General features: G+C 37.7%; 1 protein-coding gene across 8 annotated transcripts in view; it reads left to right on the top strand.

Annotated features, from left to right (window-relative positions):
- LOC107187614 (tropomodulin) overlaps nt 1-25,042 on the top strand; it is a 99,986-nt gene that overhangs the window by 55,610 nt on the left and 19,334 nt on the right. For 3 of the 8 annotated variants that reach the window (XM_015575749.1, XM_015575753.1, XM_015575755.1), the window contains 8 exons: nt 10,547-10,699; nt 10,804-10,971; nt 11,057-11,183; nt 11,277-11,652; nt 11,732-11,828; nt 11,918-12,065; nt 14,559-14,638; nt 22,263-22,968. In XM_015575749.1, the coding sequence (XP_015431235.1) occupies nt 10,547-10,699; nt 10,804-10,971; nt 11,057-11,183; nt 11,277-11,652; nt 11,732-11,828; nt 11,918-12,065; nt 14,559-14,635 (1,146 nt within the window). In that variant the 3' untranslated portion in view covers nt 14,636-14,638; nt 22,263-22,968. Of the gene's footprint in view, nt 1-9,769; nt 9,887-10,546; nt 10,700-10,803; nt 10,972-11,056; nt 11,184-11,276; nt 11,653-11,731; nt 11,829-11,917; nt 12,066-14,558; nt 14,639-22,262; nt 22,969-25,042 lie in introns of those variants that run through there. The other 5 variants (XM_015575754.1, XR_001516213.1, XM_015575752.1 and 2 more) reach the window with 5 other exon arrangements.

Below are 25,042 nucleotides of genomic sequence, written 5' to 3'. Positions count from 1 at the left end.
TCTGGGTCATGAAATTTTTCCTCTGAAAAGGTAAATTAAAAACCTTAAGGACAGAACGCGTGTGAATGTGTCTTGGATAATGGTCTCTATTGACATTGGGTGCCTCATCAAGAAAAGCTTCAATGACTTCTTTAAAAGAGTCTCATGACTTTTAGAGTGTTTTACCACCGTGCAACATACATTACTAATAATTCTTCGTTACGAGAACCATACGAATAAATAATTACAAAAAACCAAATTAAAAATCTCCCCAACCGAAATCTCGAAATCATTCTTACATAACACTCAAAATATGAATCTTCTCGTCTATCAAAACAGATTTAAGTAATCGCAATAACCATATTCACAAACATATTTTATGCTTCAGCAATAATAACTGAGAAGTGATATCAGTCTTCTATCTATCAGGTAGCTCATCACACGTAATCGTGTACCGTAAACCCAGATCAAGCCTTGAGCTAACATTTACAGATTTCACCACAGTCTGAACCTTAACCTAATCTCCGATCCGAACGTGACATTCCAACCCTAACCAGACATTTACAATAATTCTCCACTCGCTCATTTACAGTAATTCACTCATCCTTCATTTATAATAATTCACTCATCACTCACTTACAATAATTCGCCTATCGTTCATTTACAACTTTCAAAAATTAAAAAAACTCATTGAAATGTTTGCAACCATTAGCCCCCAAAATATCACGTCCAAAGTGGCGACCACATATTCGTACGGCCATAAATCGCAATTACACATCGGTCCCGATCCTTCATTACGGGGAAATAATTCAGCGTCGTGCAATCTGTCGCGATAATTGGTCGACGTGCTCGCATTCACCAGCTTGCGGTCATTAAAGAAAACTGTTGTTAATTAACGACGTCCCAATATTTGTTCAGTAGAAGGGGGACGGGGCTCGTTCCGCGGGCATTATTGTACTCCCCAGAACATGACATACATGATACACCAACAGCCGAACGAAACGGCCGCGTCAATTAATTGTACAAACGTCATCGATCGATTAAAAGCCCGCGTCTTTCCTTTTCCCCCGTACAAGCCTGTTCGATCCTCGTTGATTTAATTCCCGCGTCGAGCCCTAATTATTATTATCGAAACGACCGGGAAACGTGTTCCGCGTTCTAGGCCGCGCCTCGATACGCATCGCGTCGCACCGCGCCGCTGCACGTTCGTCTGATCGTCGATAAAACGCACCGTCGACGACGACGGTACGTATGTATTTATAAAGTCACGCGCGAACACGCCGGAAGATCGTGCAGAGGATCGCTGACCTACGGTAACCGGCGTGGTCTCGCGAGAAGCCCGAGACGAGGGATCAATAAAAGTGATAGTGGTGACTCAGGGTATGTCATTAAACCGAGAGACAGAATTATTGTTGCACCGATTCGAACACCTAAATCTAAAATGATTATCATGACGCATCGAGAAGATTCGAATACAGTGATTCTTCCATGAACGCGAAACGAACAACAGCGTTCTCCCCACCACTGGGTGGATCCCCTTCTGGAACCAATCAAAACAGAGTATACAGAAGCTAATTATTCAGACACAGAATTATTGTTGCACCGATTCGAACACCTAAACCGAAAATGATTGTCATGCCGCATTTGGAAGATTCGAATACAGTAATTCTTCGATGAATGCACGAACAACAGCGTTATCCCCACCACTGGATGGATAAAAAAGTTAATTAGACGCTCGGCTTTGAGGCAAAAAACAAAATGACTGGCTGAAAACCTTTCCCCGTTGCCATGAATGTTCCGAAGCGGATCCGATTGTGTCGCTCTAATGGAGACATTACTGTACTAGGAATTTGTCCGTTTACGAGTCAGACGTTGTCGCAGATTGGAAGAAAGTCGAGACATTTTCCTGGTCAGACGATACCCCCTTGGCTGAAAAGTTGATACGATGACCCAGATCCACGGTAACTGGGATCGATACACTTTCACGATTACGGGACCTTCGCGTTCGCACGGGGCCAAATTGGTTCAATAGCTGCACGACGATGCGGCTGGCGGGTCGCCAATAAGGATCTGTTTATACACAAATCGTCGGTTGAACCGCCATCGATCGCGCTGTACCCGTCCCGTCGTCGCAAAAGGATACATCCCCAGCGTTTAAACGTCGCGGCGCGCCAAATAACCGTGGCTCGCGCCTCGATACAAAGTTGGGCAACGGTTTTGGGACGACAATCCTCGGGGCATAAATCTCATTCGGTTGATTTACGACGATTGTTCCGTATGCCCGGTGACTCTATATCGACGAGGATTACACGTGTAGAGGGAAAATCGTGACACGGTTGAGGTACTTTAACTACAGTGTAAATAATTCCGAGTGCAGCGTGTTCTAAGTATATTACCGTCGTATAACTGCTCCTTGAATTAACAGCTTCGTTAAGTTGCGTATACACTTGGAACATATTACTGTATCTGATCTGGGACGAAGGCACTAGGACCTTAAGATGGAATGGAAATTGTAGGATTCAGTGATAGGAATATCAGCCGTCAGACGCGTGCCTTTGCATCTGAACTGCTACTGAAGAAGACGTTACACGTCGAATACAATGGAACGAAATGAAGAATTGATATAGTCCTCATTTCGATTAAATGCAGGCGCAGGTGTTTGACCCTAATAGGGAATAAAACCTTAAGGTCCGTCGATGTCACGTGTTCTTGAAAACGGAAAATGTTACACAAGACCGAAAACAATGAAAACTTTCGATTCATATTCGCATTTCAATATTTCTGCGTCTTGCCTTTGGTACATGACTTGAAGGTGAAACGAAAATTCAACCTTCTCTAATGAAACTGGCTCTACGGGTCTCAGTATTTTTGCACCGAAGAAAGTGTATCGAATGCACAAGTAAATGTCACATTATCTGAAACGAGAAACTAAAGGGAATGGATCGGATATTAAAACGTTACTTTCACGTTTCACCCTAGACTCGATTCGAGGCTGGTGCACGTTGGAAGCATTCTTAATAGATACATTTTATCCGTAATCGTGTTCACAGCTCGCTACGAATATACAGTAACGAGCCGATTAATTTTCGGAATTTAACTCAGCTAGAATTGGATCAGGCTCGTTTTCGAGAAATACCATGATTAAGGCGGATGTGTTAATAATTAACCGCGATCCAAAGAACTTTGAAAGCATTTGGACGTCTCCTGGCTTCGTTTACGAAATAACGGTCATTAAGATCTCCATGGCGTGACGACTGCAACAACGGTTCCTGTTGAAGGATGAGTTACTTCCAGACATGTAGCTTAACGGCGACCGTTATTATGACAGACAACTGGCAGCGCAATTTTAATTAGCAGTTCACTGGAATTATTGGAAAAATTTTCAGAAAATTCGGGGCGAATTTATCCGTAACAAGAAAAATTGAAACATAAATTGAATAACAATGTTTCACTCTTTTACTGTGTTTCTCAAGTTAATATAAAAAAGGAAATCAGAACTGATCTTTACTTGTATATTGTTAATTCCACTACTGTCAGAACACGGACTATAATCGAATTCCATCGTTAAATTTATGTTGCATCTGGAATTGTTTTAAGTTGAACTCAATCGCAGCGACATTCTGTATGTCAGTAGTTATCAGTAGAATTTGCGGTTGCGGTTGTGGCTTCGGTGTCAGCTACTTTATTCAAATACGTTACTGTCCATGTAATAAAAGTCGTCTGGAAAGTATATTTGGCGCGTGTGAACTTTTCTATCATGGTACACTGCAGAATCGCCAGACTACGCTAGCATATTAAGAGAAGAAGATGACGAAAGACAATTAAAGCCCACGTGTGTTGGCATTAAACGAATCACAAAGATTTGGAACATAATCTCTCTACCCTGAAAACAAGAATTATTTATATACACTCGGTATTAAGTAATTTCGTACACTCTTAAATTCTATTATAACCATTTCTATATTATAATAATCGTAAAATTGTTCCCACGAATCTCTATAACTGCATTGTCACTTTCGAGTAATATGACTATTTATAAGGAACAACTGATTGTACCACTACTTTTTTTATCCACTGCATATAAATTTCCGCTCAAACGTTCGAAACCATCCGGTTTACTTCTGTTTTATGTAACAGTATTGTATAAATCGTGAATTACCCAGGCATATCTGTCTTGATTTTACAATTTAATAGTATACTCTGTGATCATTGATTCGCTATCTGAACTGTAAACGCACACCGTGAATAGATCGAATCATTTCGCTCCGTTATGGGAGAAAGACACCAAAGGTATCGAGTTTCGAATTTCCAGACGTTGAAATCCGAGCGGCGTCAACCTGGTCGTAAGGAAGCTGTGCGAACGAAGCAACGCAAAAAGAGAAAAGAACAGTAATAATTGTACGTTGCAACGCGGAACATGCAAAACGACCGAGTACAAAGTAACGGATTGACATTACGCGACATCGTTATTGTTAACGTCACCGTTCCTCGAGCCCGTTTGCAATTGTGAAACGAACTGTACCGAGATTGCAGAAGATGTCAAGGGAGATTGATGTTCATGATGAATCCACGATATGTCACAATTATATTCTAAAGTATAGTGGATACAAGGATATGCAAATATCTTCAAACGAGGTCCTTTCTGTTCTTGGTTTAAACGATGAAATCTACGATACTGTTCTAATTTATACGAAATATCAACTCACAAATATAGTCGAAAATCGAACAGTCGATCAATTGCGCTTCCAGAAGTAATAAAATAATATGTTATTGGTATTTCTATGAAGTAAGATCTATGAAAGTTCCATTCCGTTGACTAAGAACTCTAATGACTCTGGAAACAGTAAATTAGGGTAAAACTATGTTGTAACCATGAATAATGTCATTAGCATCGTATAATTCCAACTGCGACGCATCACCAAGTTTCTCCTTCATTCAACGTAAATAATGCACACGCTCTGTTACTCACGGTGAGTAATGTAATTCTGGGTTAAATTTCTTTAAACAAAAGTTCTTTTCAATATTAATGGTCTTAATTAAATACTGTTGAATTCTTCAACATTGCGAAGAATGTTAATACTTTGATATAATCCTTCTTGAATCACACCATGCGTAACAGTAAATGAGAACAAACTGTTCAGTTGTATACGGTTTCAGTTATGGGAACTAAAAGATAAGGATATCGTTGCAGTCTTCAGATAGTGTCCGCATAAAATGTTCGTCGAAATATTTGTACAGATGCGTATCATAATTCGCGATCGCAATCATACTATTTCACGTTACTTTAGTGAAGTGAACTCCTCTTTCAATTAGACGAACAAGTTTCCTTGTGTTGATATGAAAAATTGACTTGCAGATACGGTTACGCGTGGGCGAGAAGCGATCGCGTCGAGTGATCTCTCTCAAGGATACCATTGATCCTCAATAACACGCGAGCAAATAACATACGAGAGGATCCCGGCTGAATAGCAAGTAGAAATCCGCTCTTACCTCATCCCGTGTTTATCTGAAAGTGCAAGAATTGCTGCACCTTCCCTAGCTTTGGAATCCTTCGAGAGTTCAGGTTTCGCAACTGCTCGGTCTGACCATAGAAGGCCTTTGGCTCGTATTCCCCTTGCTTCGTTCATCGAAACTTCGCGATAAGTTCAGCTAATTAAGTGTTACGCTCGAGACACGTTCCTCCTGTTTTGCCCAAGTGAACGTTTGAACCGGTTCATATAGAAGGATAGTGAGAATTTCGCGAAAATACTATTGGACACTTCGATGTATATAATTCCTAAACAATGTATTCGATAGTAGACAATTAATATGCATTTTACAGTTAAATTCGTAATTTGAATAGAGATTTTTTAATGTTTGAACGTAAGGTGATTTATTCCTTATTGTCGATGATGGAACCGGTCCACGCTGATCGACTGTCTTCCGTAGACGACAGCATCGATCTCTCCCCATTGAGCAGACGCCTAAGCGTTCTCTGTCAGCGGTCGGACAAGAAAAACGTCGGCTTTGTGAGAAACAAAGTCCCGCTGACGATATTTCATTCGCTGATCGGCCCTCGTCGAAATAAATAGTCGCATCGGGGAGGCTTAGAAATGAATGAGCCCCAAAAATACAGAGCCTTTCTGGTTCCATCGCTGTATTTTTTGTCGGCGAAGACAAGCCTCGACTGTTCGGTCGACGACTGTCATCAAAGTGTCACAGCAACATCAATAAAAAAACAAGTAGATAAAAGTTGAATATTTATTTAAATAAAATTTCCCTAGGCTATGAACTCACATAATTTCGGCTCTCATTATCACAAGTACGATTTATAAAACAGTTCTGTTACATATTTACATTCGAGAATCTTCTAAAGATTTAATCGTTAAAAATTCATTATTAAACAGCATTCAGTTTAGCTTATCGCTATTGTATATTATTCTGTAATAAAACAACTACAAAATCATTAATTGACATTGTACTCCATTAAAGTTTGCACGTGTAATCACTGGAGTTTGTTTAATAATTTATCATTACTGAGATCTCTCTCAAAAAAAAACTACAGAGTTTGTACACGGTCTTATTTTTTTTCATTCAATTTACGATCTTACAGTTCTCAAAAACTTGCAGGAATAATTTTAGATTGCACGAGTGGTTCAAAATACATTTCTCGGTAACTGCTCTCGGATTTTCCTTTTCGATTTCCTTTATGCACCACACGAATTCCGCTTTGTCTGACTGAAACGCCGGCTTTGTAGGACTCTTAGGCGCTCTTTTGAGGAAATACGCGCCCCTAATTGCGTACACGGCCCATTAGCGCGCTTCCAACGCAGGATAGATCGCGTCGATTGACGTGCTTTTCCATCGGAGATTTAATTACCGATACTTAAACCGGCCTAATTTCGAGGCACTGCACTCGTGGGAAACGTAGCTTCCATCTGGCGGGAACTTAAGTTTCGAAATGCATTTCATCGAGAAGCATAAACAAACTGATTGTTATAGCGAGAGAATATTTGACAGAGATCGATGAAGTCTTGGGTTAATAGTTCGAACATAATGAAAGAACGAGGTGTAACGACTCGTCGGTAAGGGTTGCATAGGTTAAATACCATTGAAACCCGTTTCAAAAGTAAAAAAGTAAAATTTCAAAATATTGCGTACACTTTCGGTTTCTGTTTCATTATTTCCATGAGACTAGACGTGATTTAGATCAGAGTGGCAACAACGCACCAGCTGCGTTCGTCTTTCTAGACATTTTATGAAATCGTAAAAAGAGAATCCAGCTAAAATTAACTTAAATCTGTATCTTGTTCGACTTAACAACTCGATTAGTCGGGCATACGAGCCCGGAGAACAGATTTCTGTAACAAAGCGACAAGGAGTTTCTGTCACATCGAACAAAATATCTACAGGGTACGCTGCAATACAGCTTTCTGGACGAGCATCAAGCGGGCCGGCTTTGTTTCCGTTATTATTAGAAACAGTGACAGTCATAGCATTCAAATCTCGTGCAGGACTGACAAACTTTTCCCCTGTTTCATGGGAGGCGGGGAACAGAGCGAGGTCTGTTAAGTGGCGCGAAATTATTGCCGGAGCGATGCGTCTGGACGGAAAACGACTCGCCTTTTTTTCGTGGCCGTGAAAGTAAGCCGCGCGGTTTTCATTCAGCTACGCAGAAATAAACCTGCCACGGAGACGTACAAATTAATTAACAGGCAGATTTCTCATGAGCGGGGTACGGGTTATTTGGAGCACTGAAAGTTTCGTTCTATACTCGAACTGAAAACCTGCATTGTCGATTGATCTCCTTCGTTTTATTGCATTCTAATTATTATTAGGGAATAATGAACAATGCACTCGTTAAACCGAGGCGTGCATTCAATGGGATGACTTGCGTAATGTTGAGGAGTATACCTCCATTGATACGATGTATCATCTTCCGAAATTGCATAAGATTTCTAATTGGAACCTGTGAAAGAATGCAAAGAATCTTAGATATGTTACTTTAAAATACTCTACATGCTATGCAGTAAAGGATGCAGTGGGATCGTGTGTATTTCAGATCTAAAACTTGTCTTCATTATGCTGTTTCTAAGTGCAATACGTATTTCTTTTATTATGATAGTCATACATTTTGTTAAGGAACTCTGCAATAGTTATTTATTAAATTAATCAAATAAACTAACAAACATGAGATTTTAAAGATCAAGACTCTTAATAATGTTTGTCTCTTATAATTACACAGTTTACTTTCCAATTGCATACAATATGGGCTTGTAAGACTAGGGTGTAGATCAATAAAATGTGCACAGTACACACGACATTACTATTGATACTAATACAGGAATCATTCTCATGCATAAATTACTATAAAACTACTCTAGAAACCATACAGAATCGAAAATGGCGCCACTTCCGGTTCCCTATATTTTCAGCTAAAGTGACACCTTGCGAGAGCCCAGTATCCCCGCCCCTGCTGATCTTGAACGTTAAACGTTCAAACGAGCGTCTTTGCATTTGAAACATAACAGAACTCTGCGCGTATATCAGGTGTAACCATTCACGAGCTCTATGATCAAACAAAAAGGCATGCATTCGTTGGAGCAGCGGTGAGAGATTAAGCTCCCGTATTCCTGAGCGCAGGGGTGTAATCGTTATTAATGCGGGCCTAGGTCACGGGCGGCGGATCGTCTTTGGTGGCGGCTAGTTAGTTCACGAGAAGGCCAGTGGCCGCGCTCGCGCTCACTATAAATAATCATGGCGCGGGGATGTCCAAGTATAGACCGTTGGGAGTTTGCCAGCCTGCGAGGAGGCCTCAGCTATTTTTGAGCCTGTCGCCGCTACGAGCGCTACAACGCGCGATAGACACTCTCTAATCAAAACTGCACAACCGAGGGACGACAGAGATGGCCGCAGTCCTTTCCAACGATGAACATCAGGCCTGCGCGGCACTCCCACCTCGCATGCAGATATCCCCTCCCACTCTTCCGGTCACGCCGATTGCCGGTCTTGCACGTGACCTTGGACAAAATTGATTTATCGCGATAATCATCTTAAGATCCACTTCAATTCGTTTCGTTCAAGAAATAGTCTATGTTGCTGGTTGTTCGTTTGCAAAACTTGTAGCGATTAATTACAATCATGATTTCCTCGTGATCAGTTCTTGGAGAGTTGATCTTAACTTCTGAATCATTTGCAATAATATCAGTTTCCGAATTGTAGAACCACATTCGCTTGTCCGAATGAATGATTTTGTTACTATATTTTGTTAGAAAGATTATAACATTGGATGCTATCTAAATTTAACAAGTTTAATCATTTTTCTGGAACGAACCCAGGGATACTACGTAGTAACTGAATATTAAAGCATTATTGCTCATTAGTTAACTGCTTATTGCGAGTTTCTCGTATATGGTATTTCTTTTACGTATATGGACGTGTTTTGAAACGGCCGCCACGGGTGTTATATCAACGTCAATACCTGCGCGACGCCAGACGCGCAGAAACTTTCTCCATGAGCCAGCATCTCGTATACCTCATTCAAACTAACACCGTGCAAAGGTAATGTCAAATAACTTAACTGCTAATTGAATGAAATTTCCTTCCTTATTTTGTACAATACTTGTAATTAAATACAGATTTTACGATCATTAAGAATGATCGTACACTGAACTCCTGTAGAGAAATTTCTTCTAAAAACAATGCAGCGCGCATTCATAGCGGACAATTCATTGGATAAATTATTTGTTCGAATATGGTATAAGCGTCAAAGGGCGCTGCCGCAATCAGCCGCAATCGGTGAACTGATCAGTGAAGTGTGCGTCTGTCGTGAGAAGTGGGTGAGGTATTTGATTAAGAGCGATTCACCTAATTTCACATTGGAGTACTGTTGCCGGTGTACATTTTTGTCAAGGGCAATTCGTGTAGGGTAAGTTCGAGTCTTATTCAGGCGGCAATATTCCATAATCAGGCGCGAATACTCGGATTAGCGTGGGTTGTCGATTTGGCAGATGAGTTGTCAATGAAAATCAATCCGGAATTATCTGGGGCAAAGGGCATCAGCCGCGTTGGACAGTTGCCGAATTTAAATGCAAGTTGTCGATTTGCCGATCGTTCGATCAGGAACATTACCTCCGTATACTCTTGGACTTCGCGATGAACGTGTACCGTGACGAAATATCCCGTCACTGATATCATTCTGTTCGAAAACACACAACTTGTTTGTGGTTTCTTTTATCCGCGATCGTCATCGATCACTGTTGTTTTCGCGCCCGCTGTTTGCAATTGTCGAGTGAACATCACGCGCTTCCTTTCTCGTGAATCTGAGGAGAGTGAAATTAGTTATTAATTGAATATTGTACTGGTGTTAGGAAGTACAGGACTCGCTCTTTGCATACCTAAGGATATAAAATAATACGTTGTTTAGTGACCTTTTGAAATGCAGATCTGTTAGACAATTAACATAGATATTAGTATTAACAGGAAATAGTTGATTATTGTTAGTTGTACCAGATCAATTAACAATACGACTAATAATATGTCACGGAGATACTCTGTAGTTGATGAAGAACCATGGGAAACTTTCCAGACTTCTGCATCAACCAAAACTACCACCATGACAACTGCAGCTAAGTTATATGGCAAGGATTTGAGTGAATATGACGATGTGGATGTGGATGACTTGTTGGCACAGCTTACTCCAGAAGAAATTAATATGTTGGCCAAGGAAGTAGATCCTGACGTAAGTTAACTATTTTTCGTGTACTGTTCATTGAATGTAGACATACATCAAAACTTTTATAAAGTTGTTTCAGTGTTCAATAATTTTTGGTAATACTTTTATAGGACAGCTTTATGCCACCCTCGCAACGTTGTAGTTATGAATGTGACAAGAGTCCAACCGGTCCCCTAAATCGTAAGAAACTAATTGAACACATCAATAAACAGGCCTTAGAAACACCAGACATACCAGAATTAAAGCCTTATGTACCTGGTACTATAAGAGGCAAGAAGGTATGTATTTTTTCAAATGAAATGCTTAACAATATATGGAAAATTTGTAATGTATATACATATTTATTTTACTATGTTCTTTTAGTGGATTCCACCTCCTCAGGAAACTGTAAAAGAAAAAGAAGCAGATGAACAAATTGCTATTGATCTTGGAGATGAATATGAGCAAGCATTATCTAATGCTAGTCAAGAAGAAATTATTGATCTTGCTGGTAAGGCATAATTCTGTGTTACTAAATATATATGAAGATGCGATTACAACTTTCGGAACAAATATTTAATAGCACTTTTTGTTTCACGTGTAGCTATCCTTGGATTCCATTCCATGATGAATCAAGATCAGTATCATGCCTCCTTATTAAACTCTGGTCAGCCTGTGGGCTTGGGGTGGGATGGAGTTACAAAAGCTAGTCAACCAAAACCTTACCCGATGGAACCACCTAATGATACAGATGTTGACGCCACTATCAAACAAGTTAGAGAAGACTATGCGTCATTGATTGACTTAAACTGGAATAACATTAAGAATATATCTGACGAAAAGTTTATTCAACTATTTGAAGGACTGGAGATGAATACACATCTCGAATCCTTAAGTTTAACAAATGTGGGACTCAACGATAAGACTGCACAAAGGTTGGCAGAAGCCTTAGAGAAAAATTCTACGCTCAGAGTACTCAAGTTAGTATAATATTACATATAAACTATCTCGTTAATAATGGCGTATAAAATTGTTTCATATTAAAACTTTATTCTTTAGTGTTGAAACAAACTTTATAAGCCCATCTGTGATAGTGAGGCTCATCAGGGCACTCCTTAAAACGAAATCAATAGAAGAATTTCGATGTTCCAATCAGGTAAGGCATAGGTAATATTACTTTTTGGGTCCATATACATTTTGGTTACTCTGATGTATGTACATTCCGGTTTTTGTTTTAACGTATAGAGGTCACAAGTGTTGGGAAACAAAATCGAAATGGAAATTACACAGTTGGTAGAACAGAATCCAACCTTGCTTCGACTTGGTCTTCACTTGGAGTTCAATGATGCTAGACATCGTGTGGCTGCACACTTGCAACGCAACATTGATAGGAGTGAGTACAAATATTACATTTATAAACAAAGTCATTTTCATTAGTGCTCTGTATTTATGCGCATATGTTGTATACCATAGAACTATTTATATTAACATAAGGATAAAGGTCTATAAAGGAAGATGTTATCTTACGTGAATTTATATACTGTATGGTGTATGAATTAACGCTTTACCCTCTATAGCCTGAATTTCGTTCGTAATTATACAAGAATTTATGTAACGTGAAACCAAGAAATATCAACTTTTAAATACTAATTAACAATGAATTCACAATTTTGAAAGATTTTATTATTATTCCGATATCTCAAGCTAGAGATGATAATCGCTACAAAGAATCTTATTGGTTACCACAGAGAGGTTGTACAACACGATGTGTAAAAATTAAACTAGACCAAAGAAATATCGATATATCGATTTGTGATTGCAAAGTCACATGAGGCTATAGAGGGTTAAGAAAAACGGATTATTTACCTTTTAAGTAGCGCCTATGAATCACTTAAGTATAAAGTATTTATTAGATTATCCGATTATTGTCTCTTTTCCAGGTATATTGTTCCTGAAATATTTTTGATACATTACAATTACTCATGTTACATGTTTATAGTAAAACAAGTCTTTACAGGTTCTACACAATCACACTTATCCAGTGATATGTGCTATATCTCAAACATAGTAACTGTACACTTTAAAGATACACGTTACTGCCTTCACATTCACGCAGATGGAAAACTTAAATTCTTAATTTTTCGTTTAGATGGAAGCAATTGTATGGGGGACCATGGAGATTATTTGACGAAATGCTTCTAACTCTTCCGAATCTGCTTCGTAGTCTTACATAGCACTTTACTAGCACATCATCATTCATCCATTCATCCTGCTAAATTGATTTATTATTTTTCTAGCTAGTGGCATAGAGGTAATTATGAGACCCTGGCGTGTACCCATTGAAAATCTTTATTACCTGCATCATGTTTCTAATCATCATCATACTTTCCCCGACTATTTCAATTAATCGTTTTAGTCACCCGAACCATTTCGTACTCGCCTAATTTTAATCATTAAAGATCTTGAACCTAGAAAATTAATTGGTAAACGTAAAATATGATTGGTCTATTTTCAATTTTCACCTAAGTACAGAACTAAAGGTTAAAGTACATAAGCATTTGATTCGGTATGAGCCTGTTTAAGTCATCTTCCTGTTCCATTATTGCTTCTAGCTTATTTAACATTGATAATCGACAAAGCAGATGTAAGTTGTGATATAAGCTTCTGTGTATTGTCGCTTTATTAATCAGATAAAAAATACGATCGACACCTGTATTATTTTGTCAGACGAAATGCTCGTCATTTGCTTTACTAAAGCTATCTATTACACTTGTACAGTCTTCTATATTATAAGAAATTTCATTCAAAATTATTCTAGGCCAAAATCTTACTTCATCCTTACTTTACAGCATGATTCAACACATTTTTCTCACTCACAGCAAGCTTTTTTTCATTTCCTTCTTTTCTTATTCACATATTGAAATTGTTTAAATTTTGCATCAATATTTTGTATCAAAATTAAATCTCCCCCACTTTTTTAGTAAATTTGTAGTCCGTTATAGCGAATTTTAATCGATTATTTATTTTTGTCAGTTTGTCGTGTGGCACGTGCTAAGTTAGAGAGCGGTACACCTTCACAAAATTTCATTATACCCGTAGGCAGCTTAAAAGACAGAACGTAGCACAGATTAATGCAGTGAGTAGACATATTTAAACAATTCCTGCCCGGATACGGTTTTGAAAATTTGTCCTTCATGTCTGATTTACTCCGTCAACGTACGATGTCCGTGGTGGTCCCGAATGTCTATGAATGTCGAGTCAGAACAGTTACCCGTCAACGTTTCTAAAGAGATTTCTTTGTTTACATCTGTTTAACTTATGTGCATTTTGTTTCGATAAACTTGTTAAGTATCCAGCATCCATTGCACGACTTTATGTTCAATTGCTGTCTCCCATTACACACTCCGCTACCCTGTTTATCATAAAATCAACAATGCATGGTATTCTACAAATGAAAAGGGGCAGTTCGTTTCAGTCGACAAATAGCTATCAATTGACTGTACACATGTCTCGGATTATATTTTCCTATTTCAACAATTCCTGTCTCATTCTCAAGTAATTCTCTTATTAAGAATAGGTGTTGATCACAAAACACTTAGATTACACGACGATTATTGTAATCACTTCAAACGATTATGCTGGCGTGCCACGTTACCTTTGTTGTAAAAGGGCATCTCGAAACGATTATTTGATTATTAACGAAGAATACTTATCTGTTAAGAGTAATGTATTAAGACTAGTGGTTCAGAAACTTCGTCTCGAGTTCCCTGTTACGAAAGAGGGTTTATTTGTTTAATGTACACACGACTTTACCACCTACCGATGAGAGACTCAGCGAGTCTGAACTGCGATTTATACTTACGACACCTCTATTCTTTCCCAACAGTACGGAAAGACCTAACGCTGCGGCTACAGTTCCGATTCTTTAACATGAACCACAGGAAACCTGCCTTGATTCAATGAAAGGTAGCTACACGTTGACAGCTAGTTCAATCAGCAGAGTGTACTGCGCGGTTTTCTCCTTTTTTTTTTTTATTTGGAACAAATTCTAACCGTTGTTATCCTTGCAGCTTCACTAATTTTGCTTTGCAATAGGCTGTAAATTCTATTGTCCGAAACAACACCGGGAGAAAAACGAATTGCAATTCAGGTGACTGAATTTTGGAATGTTTGAGAGTTTTGGACCATCGAGTTAGGTCATAGGGAAAATGATCCATGAACCCTTTTAGCGGAATCCTTGCGGCTTGTGTTCAGAAATCTTTGGAATATCAAAATTGTATTGTCATTTTGTTGTTCGTACTTAATTTATAGAACAGGCAGTATGTTTTTAACGCTTACTGAGAGAGATTATTCTTAGATTCTTCTACAGAAGTTTGTTTACTCCTGCTAGTGTTAGATCAGTTAATATTCATTAATGAAGATTTCTTCTAAATTTCTTTCCTTTAAATACTAAATACAATTTTACGATTATGATCAACAAAAGGGCAGTAAATAAAAGAACTATAAAATTTAAGAAAAATGTTTAAATTCTATTTCTACTTCTGTTATAAAAGTGTTATACTTTTATTTCCAGTAAAGATAAGACCACTTAGAGACACAAAATTCTTACTAAAATTCTCTCACTTCATTTGGAACATCGAACAGTCTAGCTTAGAAGTTGGTAAAATTTTAATTTTGCAAATTGTAACGACTAAGTACTATATCTATTTGAAAAAGTATAAAGAAGAATACAGCAATTGATTCAGTTTTGAAATTCCGAAGATATAAAGCTCGAACTAAAAGCTTTTCACGGCTTCATCAGCAGGCGTACGGAGCAACGTGTTTTCTTTTCTTTTTCATTGATTTGCGTTTAGTGTCTCGTTAGAAATGGGATCGTATCTAGGTACGGTAACCCCATGACGGGTGCCCGAAAACAGAGTTCCACGCTTGATCTGACACGTCGTTAACTGGAGAATGGCGTGGTTCGTGGACGAGCTTTAACTCCGGTCGACGGGCTCGCTTGCGGGGTTTAGGGTACATCCTATCAAACCCGATGAAGTCGTGACGCGTTAATTTCCCACGCAAAAGCGAGCAGAGCTTCTGGAGCTTTGCGTGACGTCCTCTCGACGTTGAACGTCGAGCGGCGAGCAGTTTAACACGTGCCGACGTAGCCAGTGATGGGATCAAACCGTATCGCGGCTGGTATCTGCAATCCGATGAAACGTGTAGCGTGATTAGGGTAACTGGAAATGGGTTGTAGCTCCTTTCATGGCGGTGTCGACCGTAATTTTATTCAAATAACGAGTCGTTAATGAGAAGAATGAATTAAGATAACGTCTGTAGAGCTCGCGTTCAGGCTACTTTTTATGGGTTTTATGTATATATATGTATATATTTTTTTATGTGGAAAATTGAATGAAGTAGATGAAATGGGAATTGAGGTACGAGAAGATACTGGAGAAGAAAAAAGATGGAAGTAATTGTTGCAGTTTTTTACTAGGTGGATCTTCATGCGAATTTAAATTTCTGTAGACTAATTGACTAAGTCCTTTAATTACTTCAATTATGTAAAGGAAATGTAATTGGTGTAAGAAGACTGTAATGTTCAATGTCGCTGTAGAATTCAGAATTGTAAGGATATTTTCCTTTGATTCGTCAGAAACTATAGTATTTCTCAAGTTGGTAACAAAATGTAATGTAAAATAGTGATGTCATAGTTTTAGACAGCAATAATATTTCTGAAAATCCATAGTAATTTGAACCGTAAAGGATACGTCAGTAACAAGGTTGAGAAAATGACTGTTCTTTCTTCAGCGCTTGTTGATTATATTTTTCTTTCTAAATTACGTACAGTTTCGAAATTAATATAAAAAATGTCAGTTGTATAAAATCATGCATACGTAAACTGTATTAAAAAATCCAATACAATCCAAACAAACAAATCTTACGTTTGATTTCAGTTTCAGTGAGTTATTCTATGAAAACTGATATTCACATAAACGTCCACAATATAAAGATTACGTCGTTACAAGTATACTGTTATAACGCATCGATTCATGGGGTATAAAAATGATTGATATTTGCCAGCGTAGCGTGAGATTGATCCCATCACCACGGGTAGTTTAGCCAGAACTTACTGACACCCGCACAGGGCAAATCACGTCGAAACTGTTCCGTTGGATCAACCGCGAACTGCACCACGATGAACTTTTTCCTCACCCGTGCATGCGGGTACAACTCAATTAGCCGGTCGTTTGTGGAAAAGTTGGTAGCCAGATTGCCGCTTTACAGTTCAGATTAGCTGTTTACGTAGGAGAACGGAAGTAATTTCTTTTTGTCACGCGACTAACTCGAGCGCGAAGTGCGCGCAGTTTCCATTTACAAGATTTTCTTCACATTTTTTTATTTTTATTTCGTTGTCAGCTCGTTACGCTCGTGTTCTCTCGTAATATTTTCATATCGAGATGAAAGTACGTTTTGTTCTGCAATAACACTGTCCAACACGAACTTTCATTTGTAATATTCATTGGGTGATCCATGTAAAGTTATCAGAATGTGCTTCGGTTTTTTTTTAACCTTCGATGGCCATTTACAATCATTCAGAACCACAAAATTTAGTAACTGTATATTACTGATATATTCAGGAAACTCTCGTCTGTCTTTTAACACTAGAACTACCGATGATAAACGTATACTATTTCTATCGGATCGATAAAAATGAGAAATTTTAAAAAATATACAAATTTATAAATTATCTAATTTTATCACTTTCATATTGCAATAAAAGTTGTGAAACATCTGAGAAAATGCACTGTCGTAAGATTTTAATCGCCGTTATAAGAATATATTGACCAATCATTTTGACTGCTGCGTAGTTCTAGTGTCAAGACTAAATGGAAGTTAAACAAGTCCATTCGCTGTAAAACGAAATCATTAAGCACCAGCAGCTCGTAGTTTTCATTAAAAGGGCGCCTGTAAAATAAACTATTCACGAAAAGCTCACAGCAAATGCTTTTGGTCCAGAATCGTGAATATCTGTCGCGGTGTCTCAGTTTCTTAACCCTTTCGCTCCTAGTGTCGAATGTATTTTTCAGATTGTGTATATATCCATGTTTCAAAATATATCACAAAGAACTCTATTAATTCAATATAAATGTGTCGTCATTTTTTGGTTCTATACTGGAATCATCTTTAAATAACTTTTACAAAAATTATAAATTCCATAATATACGAGATGATTCCTTATGAACAAATATAAACAAAATACGCAATAAAATTTGTTCATTTAAGGCTGAGTTTTCGAGAAAATCAACGTCGAAAATTAACCTGAAACATGTGTATTCACCATAGTAGTAAGTAGAAACGAAATGCAATGAACAGACGCGTTAACCCTGTCCTATTCAATTGCCCCGTATCTAACGAGATTTTCAAAATCGATTCTCTCGAAAACTAAGCCTTAAATGAAACAATTTTATTCCATATTTTGTTTTTATTTCTTCATAAGGAATCACCTCGTCTAAAAATAAAGTAGGTTCTAACTCAGTGCAAACCACCAGTAGCGAAAGGGTTAAAACATCTGTCTGCGCGAATGCAATTTCTCTTTACGATTGTTTCGTGGAACGCACAGTTCGATGAGAATCGATCGAATGATGTTCACGATAGATCGAGTTTAACGCTTTAACCGTTGCGTGAACGTCGAGTGCAGATTTCGATCCACTTTCGACGAATTTCACGCTCGACGAATTTCTCTCGCCAATAGAGTGGCCGTGTCGCGTGACGGCGCCGTCATTGACGTGTTGTCCCGTGGCTCGAAAGATGGCTGTGACGCGCGGATGCTTCAATGTAACACCTCTCCTCTCTTTCAGTGTTCCATGCGTGACGTGCATCGATCTGTCCAGTCCCTAATCAATTTTTCTCGAACGAGTGATTTTTTACTTTCGATTTTCAGTGAATATAACAGCGTGACGATGTCTCGATTAACAACTACAATTATATAACACATACGTTTATGCAAAATACAATTTTACGAAAATAGAAATTGACAAATGTATTTGTAAACAGTTCACTGTATTTTGCATACTCGATCTATCATGACTGCATTATGATGTTTATTGTCTTGTACTGTCGCAGTCCTGTTAGGAACTGTTTTTCTACTAATCGAGTGATTTTTCTTTTAATTAAAAGCAGAGAATGGAGCTTCTTTCTGCTTGCATGAAAGAATAAGAGTGTGTGAAATGCATGAGAAGAGACTCGTTTCCCGTTGAATTGGGGGTAATGAGGCTTTGCGAGATTTTTAATGATGACGATTTGAAGGAAGCTCCATTCATGAGTCGAATCGAAGGATCCTGCATCTTCGTGGTGATAATACTATTATAAGAATTATTAAGAATGGTAGATTATGGTTAAATTTGTCGTTAGCAGAGGAGGGGATACTATTCTCGAACACAGAACGGAAGTCTCATTTTCTGTGAGGTAATGACACAGTCAATTAAGATAGATTAAAATTGAATTGAAATTTCAAATTGAGAACAATTTAATTCTTACAATATTCCCACAATTTTCGTGATTTATTGAATTCAGTTCAAGAAGAAGAAAACAAATTGTTATAACATATAAAATCGGACAAGAGTGTATTCATGGTTGAATATCGTACCTTAAATAATAGCCTCGCATCTTAAGGATTATTTGAAATATTTTGGTAATCATAAAATATAACTAGTTTATAAACAACGGTAAAATACTATTTGTCGAACCCATTTGAATATTTACCTAGATCATCGATGAGCACCACGAATGGCTAGGAGGTCAGACTATTTATCAGTTTGTCGAATTTACTACTTAATTACAACATTCAACGATCAAATTCTGTAGAGTATTCAAATATTTAATACACATAATTTACAAACGAAAAATCTGAAAGTCAGTCTATTAAACATTCCTATAAATTGACTGTGCCTTTATCACATAGAATTCAATTTCATGAACCGTTCCCGAGTTCGACAAAACTTCTCCCAACACTATGACGATCGCGAGTAACTTCCACCAATGGCCAGCTGTTTTTGTTAAAAATTAACAAAATATGGTTTTTATTATGTATACAAAAAAAAATGTATAAAAATCAAATTAACATCATTAGTAATGAGTAGTTGGCACTCCCATGACGTCATCACTCGTCATAATCTTAACGACAAAAAACCATGTTTCAATTTTCGTCGGAATGTTCTCTTTCGAAAAAAGGGTACACGCAGAATCCTTCGGTTCCACGGTCAACGTTCACCTGCTCGACTGAAAAATGTTGCACAGATACGAGTTGCGAATAGTTTTTCCATTTTCCTCGACGACCCGATGAAAATCAAACGGTCGTTCGCGTGCTCTGCACGGGAGCTGTTTAATTCGTATCAGAGTCGATGATGGATGTGCTTGGGGGCCGCCGTTCGTGATATATACCCCGATGAAAGACCGCGGAGCAATTCTCGCGAACGGAGAGCCCCGATTTCGGCCGAATGCGAAAAAATTAAAAAGCAACGATCACACACCGCTTGTCCCCGGTATATTTTATGTCATTCCTCGGTTATTTCTGGGCTGGCGCGTGGAAATTGCAATTTTCCAACGGGGCGGATTACGTTCCGAACCGGGGCCCCTATGTGCCCGCTTTGAAAATTTCTCGCCCTCTACTTCCCCCCCTTAATCGAGTAACGATCGTGCTCTTTGTACGTCGGAAACGATGATAATTGATTCGAGAGCTTCGTTTTCGACGGGAATAATCTGAATGTATCCGAGTAATCGGATTTCTTCGACGTTCAAGGGTTTATAGAGACTTTCTTTTGAGAAACTCAAGCCTGGTGAATGTCTACTGTAGTAACGTTTAGTACTTTAATCACTTTGAAGTTGGATAAAATTTTAAACGTATCTTGCTTTTGTGATGAAAATACGACATAATGGTTATCTTATGTCTTGATACTTTTATGGATCTTGTTTATGTAGGTTCGTTAAAATGAAGCCAGGTGAAGATTTACGGTAGAATGGTTTAGAACGTTAATTATCTTACAATTGGATTAAATTTTAAACGTACCTTGAGTTTGTAATGAAAATACGATATAATGATCATTTATGTCTCGGTAGTTCCATAGATCTTACTTTCGGACTGCTTAGGTAGAAAATAATTGATTATCTTATTCAGTTCGATGTTTAGTAAGTTATTTTTCAATTATAAATAGCCTTCCATTATTATACTTTGGTCCTGGAGCGTTGCATAATTTTATGAATTTCTTAACTGTTTCATTTAATATTTTTGGGCAGTAGAAAATAAATACGTAAATAAGTATTTACGAATTAAAAGTGAATAGAGGATGTAACAAAAGTAATTAGAGCATGTTTATTTAATTCTGTTACCGAATATCATTAATTTTACAGCAGTAGTAAGTGGAAATTCAGTAATTTTGTTGTCTGCTCGAAAACCACACGTGTTGATATATTTAGTGACATCTGTGGGGAATTTCCTTTTCATCGAACGAAATTGTTTGCGCTGTTTAAATAACAGCGAAGCTCTCGAATGAAAATCACCGCCGTACGTGATAAAAAATATCAACAATTTCAAAATAATCGCGCAGATCAACATAGAAGAAATGATAAAGCTATATACCCTTGAGGGTTAATAAAATTTTGTTTTTCAAACTCAATGTCGAAGAAATCAAGTGACCATAAAAAATAATATTTTTGCATCAAAAATACACATCCACATCGATCGTTTTGAGTTCTTTTTCATCGAGGAGATATTTTCGTTGCAATATTCGCGGTCGGGCGAGTGAAGAATCTATACGAAAACAGGGGTTGAAAGCTGAAATAATAACAAGTCCGATTCAATTTGTTTATTTTTTATTTTTCAAACATTTTAACACGAACTCTAATATTGTATGACAACTCTAAAACCGACATCATTGTGTACGACGATTTTATTGTTGTTTTTATATTGGAGACATTTTTGAAACTTTCCAATATAGAATTTTATTTTTTGTACAGGTCTGTTTTTGAGAAAATCAGTTTCTAAAGTCCCCAGTTACATTCACGGTCAGTTTTACAAACACGAAAGTTCTGATATTTTTTTATCGAAACAACATTTTAACATTTATCATAAATTATAATTTCGCAGTGATATTAAAAATTCAATTAGGACAATTTTTTCTTAAACTTTATGTGCATTCACTGCAATTGTTGTTTAAATTCTAATTTAAATGAATTTTTTGAAAGTTAACGTAATTGTATAATAACCATCTTCGCATTCCACAAAGTTCGCCCTAAATTTTCTCAAAAACGACACTTCGTGTTCAAAGAAAAAAAATTCTATTGGATACCTCATTTATTTTCTAATAATGAACAAACTTACAGGACACTCTGTACATACAAAATTTCAAGTCTTTTTTCTCTGCCTACCAATGATTTCTCTAACAATTTCAATCCTTGACCAAGAAGAAGACGTAGTGTGGTGTTCATTCGCAACTTGCATACCCTTCATCGGCATGCAACCGTTCGGTGAAGGTTCCTTGCCCCCTTTTTTCCTTCATTCTCGAGAATTGAACGCATATGATGACAGTGTTTCGGGTGTCTGTTGCAGTACGGCAGTCCCGGCTCGGGGTGGCGACATCTTAACGCGAAGTGGCGTTCGCCTAGGTATTATTTGTACATATATTATATATTTATTTACCATATGTTATACGTATCTATATATATAAGATATCAGGAAAAAATAAACACACAGAAACACGGTAAGAAAACAAGATGATTCAATCGACAAGAGACAAAAATAAGCACACACAAACACACGCATACACAGGACATACACAAGAATTATTTTCACGCATCTCTCGCTCGCGGCGTTCTCGCACTATTTACTGATTTTACACGAGTAACTTTCGAATTCAGGATCGACAAACGAGAAAACGGGCTTGTCAGAGAGCTTCATTTTTTTTCCATTTTATGTATCAATTATGCCTATTGTCAGATATGTGTCAGAATAAACGTTGTCGTTCTCCGGCGTTTGTTTCAATTCCAATTGTACTTGCGGTATCTCATCGTAGCTTGTAAAACCACGCGCAACACAGAGACATTGTATCGTCGAGATCGTGCGCGCCAGGCCTGGCCCCCGCCGTCGATCCACGGGATTTAAGATCGAATTTTCAATCGCTTTGTTCGCGTCGATATCCTCTCCCGTCCTCGGATGTTCCGAGGACGAACACGACCACGCTGTACATACTGTCCGTTCTGCATGAGTATCTGTACTTTAGCGCAAACTGAACCGCAAATAAACCGCTCTGGCACTCTACCACCACCTTTGTTCACCAAAACCCTTCGATTGATCATGTATATACATATACATAATCTGTCTTCCACCGATCATTCTTTCAGAGATCGAGCAACGATCCGCGTTCGACCCTTAAACCAATTCTCCTTCTTTTCCATTGTGATTTTCTTTTACTTTCTGTTCGTTAAAGTTTCTTTATAAATTATTGGGTTTTTTTTCGTACGTTTTCTTTGTACGGTTTCTGAGTTGTTTGGATAAACTGTTGAGTAGCTGTGGACATTTGTAGTTGTGGATCCAGAATTTCTTTCGGGGTTACAGAGATTCTGGGAATCTCTGTTATTGACAACAGAATCGTTAATATAGCGTGCAGTGTTTCCTCCCTGTAATAATACTTTGTCGACCTTGTTATTGTCTTGTCATCTATCTATAATCGCTAACAGTGTGACTATAGGGAGGGAATATTGTGCGTTATATCAACTAAATGAATTTGAGTATATTGTCGAACTTGACGACATTTTTTAAAGTTTGTTCAGAAAGGTAGAATAATAATCGTGTACTGATATTGCATAATTTGTGTTGAGGTTGACTGTCTGGAGAGTTTTCCCAACGCAGTATAAATTTGTTGATAATGTTTAACCAAATAATTTGGCAACGTGTTGTGAATTATCGGAAAACCAATTTTGTAATGATATACAACATGCAATATCATATTTACATGAATATTGCAATACAGAATATTCGTATAAATAAATAACAGAGGTTTCTGGGAACCTTTTTTATTGATTAAATCATGGATACTAAATATTTCGGAACTTCTCTGCAAACATTTTCAATAATGTAACAATGTTACCGAGTCTAGCTTCAAACAATACGAAGTTCACAATTGCATTAAATGCACTCAGGTAAAATGTAAGTATTCTGTTAACGTTTATAGTATCTGTAATCGTATCTACGGATCTCATGTTTTTCCAAGTATTAATACGATTATCTTAAATACAAATTTCAGTAATAAGGGAATATTTATCCGATTAAAATCGTTTTCGTTTAACAACATATATGTACGAAATATTCGTTATTTAATATTTTAATAATTTAAACGTATGCTTCCTTGAAGTTTCTTATATAACAAACTGTTGCTAATTGATTATTCGTATTATTAATTAATCGTAAGTAGACTACGTATTTGATGCATTTATAGAATAAAAATACGTGAAATGTGCTGAAACGAAAGCATAATAAAGCTCTCGTTTCATCTTTAGACACACGGAGTCTAGTTACAACTAAGTTATCTGATATATTAGCATTAAATCTTTGCAAGCGTTTAAATAATATCTATCTAGAATATTAATTTCCGAAATCACTGTCTCACTTTTCATTTCAGAATTAATTCGGAATACGGTTATCACATTTTTAATAATTTCTTAATTCACCATTTATGTAGCCCAAACCAATAGAGTCTATCATTTTTTTTTAATTTCAAAATAAATTCTGAAACGTCGGCAACTTGTAGACTGAACATAGTCCAGGGATCCTGTACGGAGTGTTTCCAACATGGTGGTAGAAACCGAAAGGTTGTGATTCTACATGCAACAAGTAATGGAAAATGTAGAATAACATTTTTTCGTATGATGCTTGGGTTCGTTTCGTCAAAAACGCACCTTTAGATGAATCCAGAACATCAATTATCTTGGAAACGAACCATCGTACGAAAAAATATTACTCCACATTTTCCACTTACTTTTCCATATACAATCACATCCTTCCGGGTTGTCCAACCATTTCCGAAACACCCTGTGTATTTCCTGCATTTGTCTTTTCAGTCACCCAGCACGTTGCTCGAGTGTTCAAAACGCGGACCAGGATGTTTACGTTAATTCCGGGTTTAAGGGTTGAATATGTTTCGCTTGCTCGGAATCGTAATTGTTTAGCGCCTCGGTTTGAATCGTTCGCCCGGGCGATAACAACGAAAATATTTTCCGGGCGTAACGACGCGTATATCACCGCGGACCGGAAGCCCTTTTTATCGAGCGTGCGTGCTCCCCAAGTTGGCCCCGGCCGGTTGATTCCGAGATTGCACCGTGGCAACGAGTAGT

Source organism: Dufourea novaeangliae, unplaced genomic scaffold, assembly GCF_001272555.1.
Source record: "Dufourea novaeangliae isolate 0120121106 unplaced genomic scaffold, ASM127255v1 scaffold89, whole genome shotgun sequence".
Taxonomy (NCBI): domain Eukaryota; kingdom Metazoa; phylum Arthropoda; class Insecta; order Hymenoptera; family Halictidae; genus Dufourea; species Dufourea novaeangliae.
Note: the sequence above shows the minus strand (reverse complement) of the source record. Positions and strands in the feature narration are given on the sequence as shown.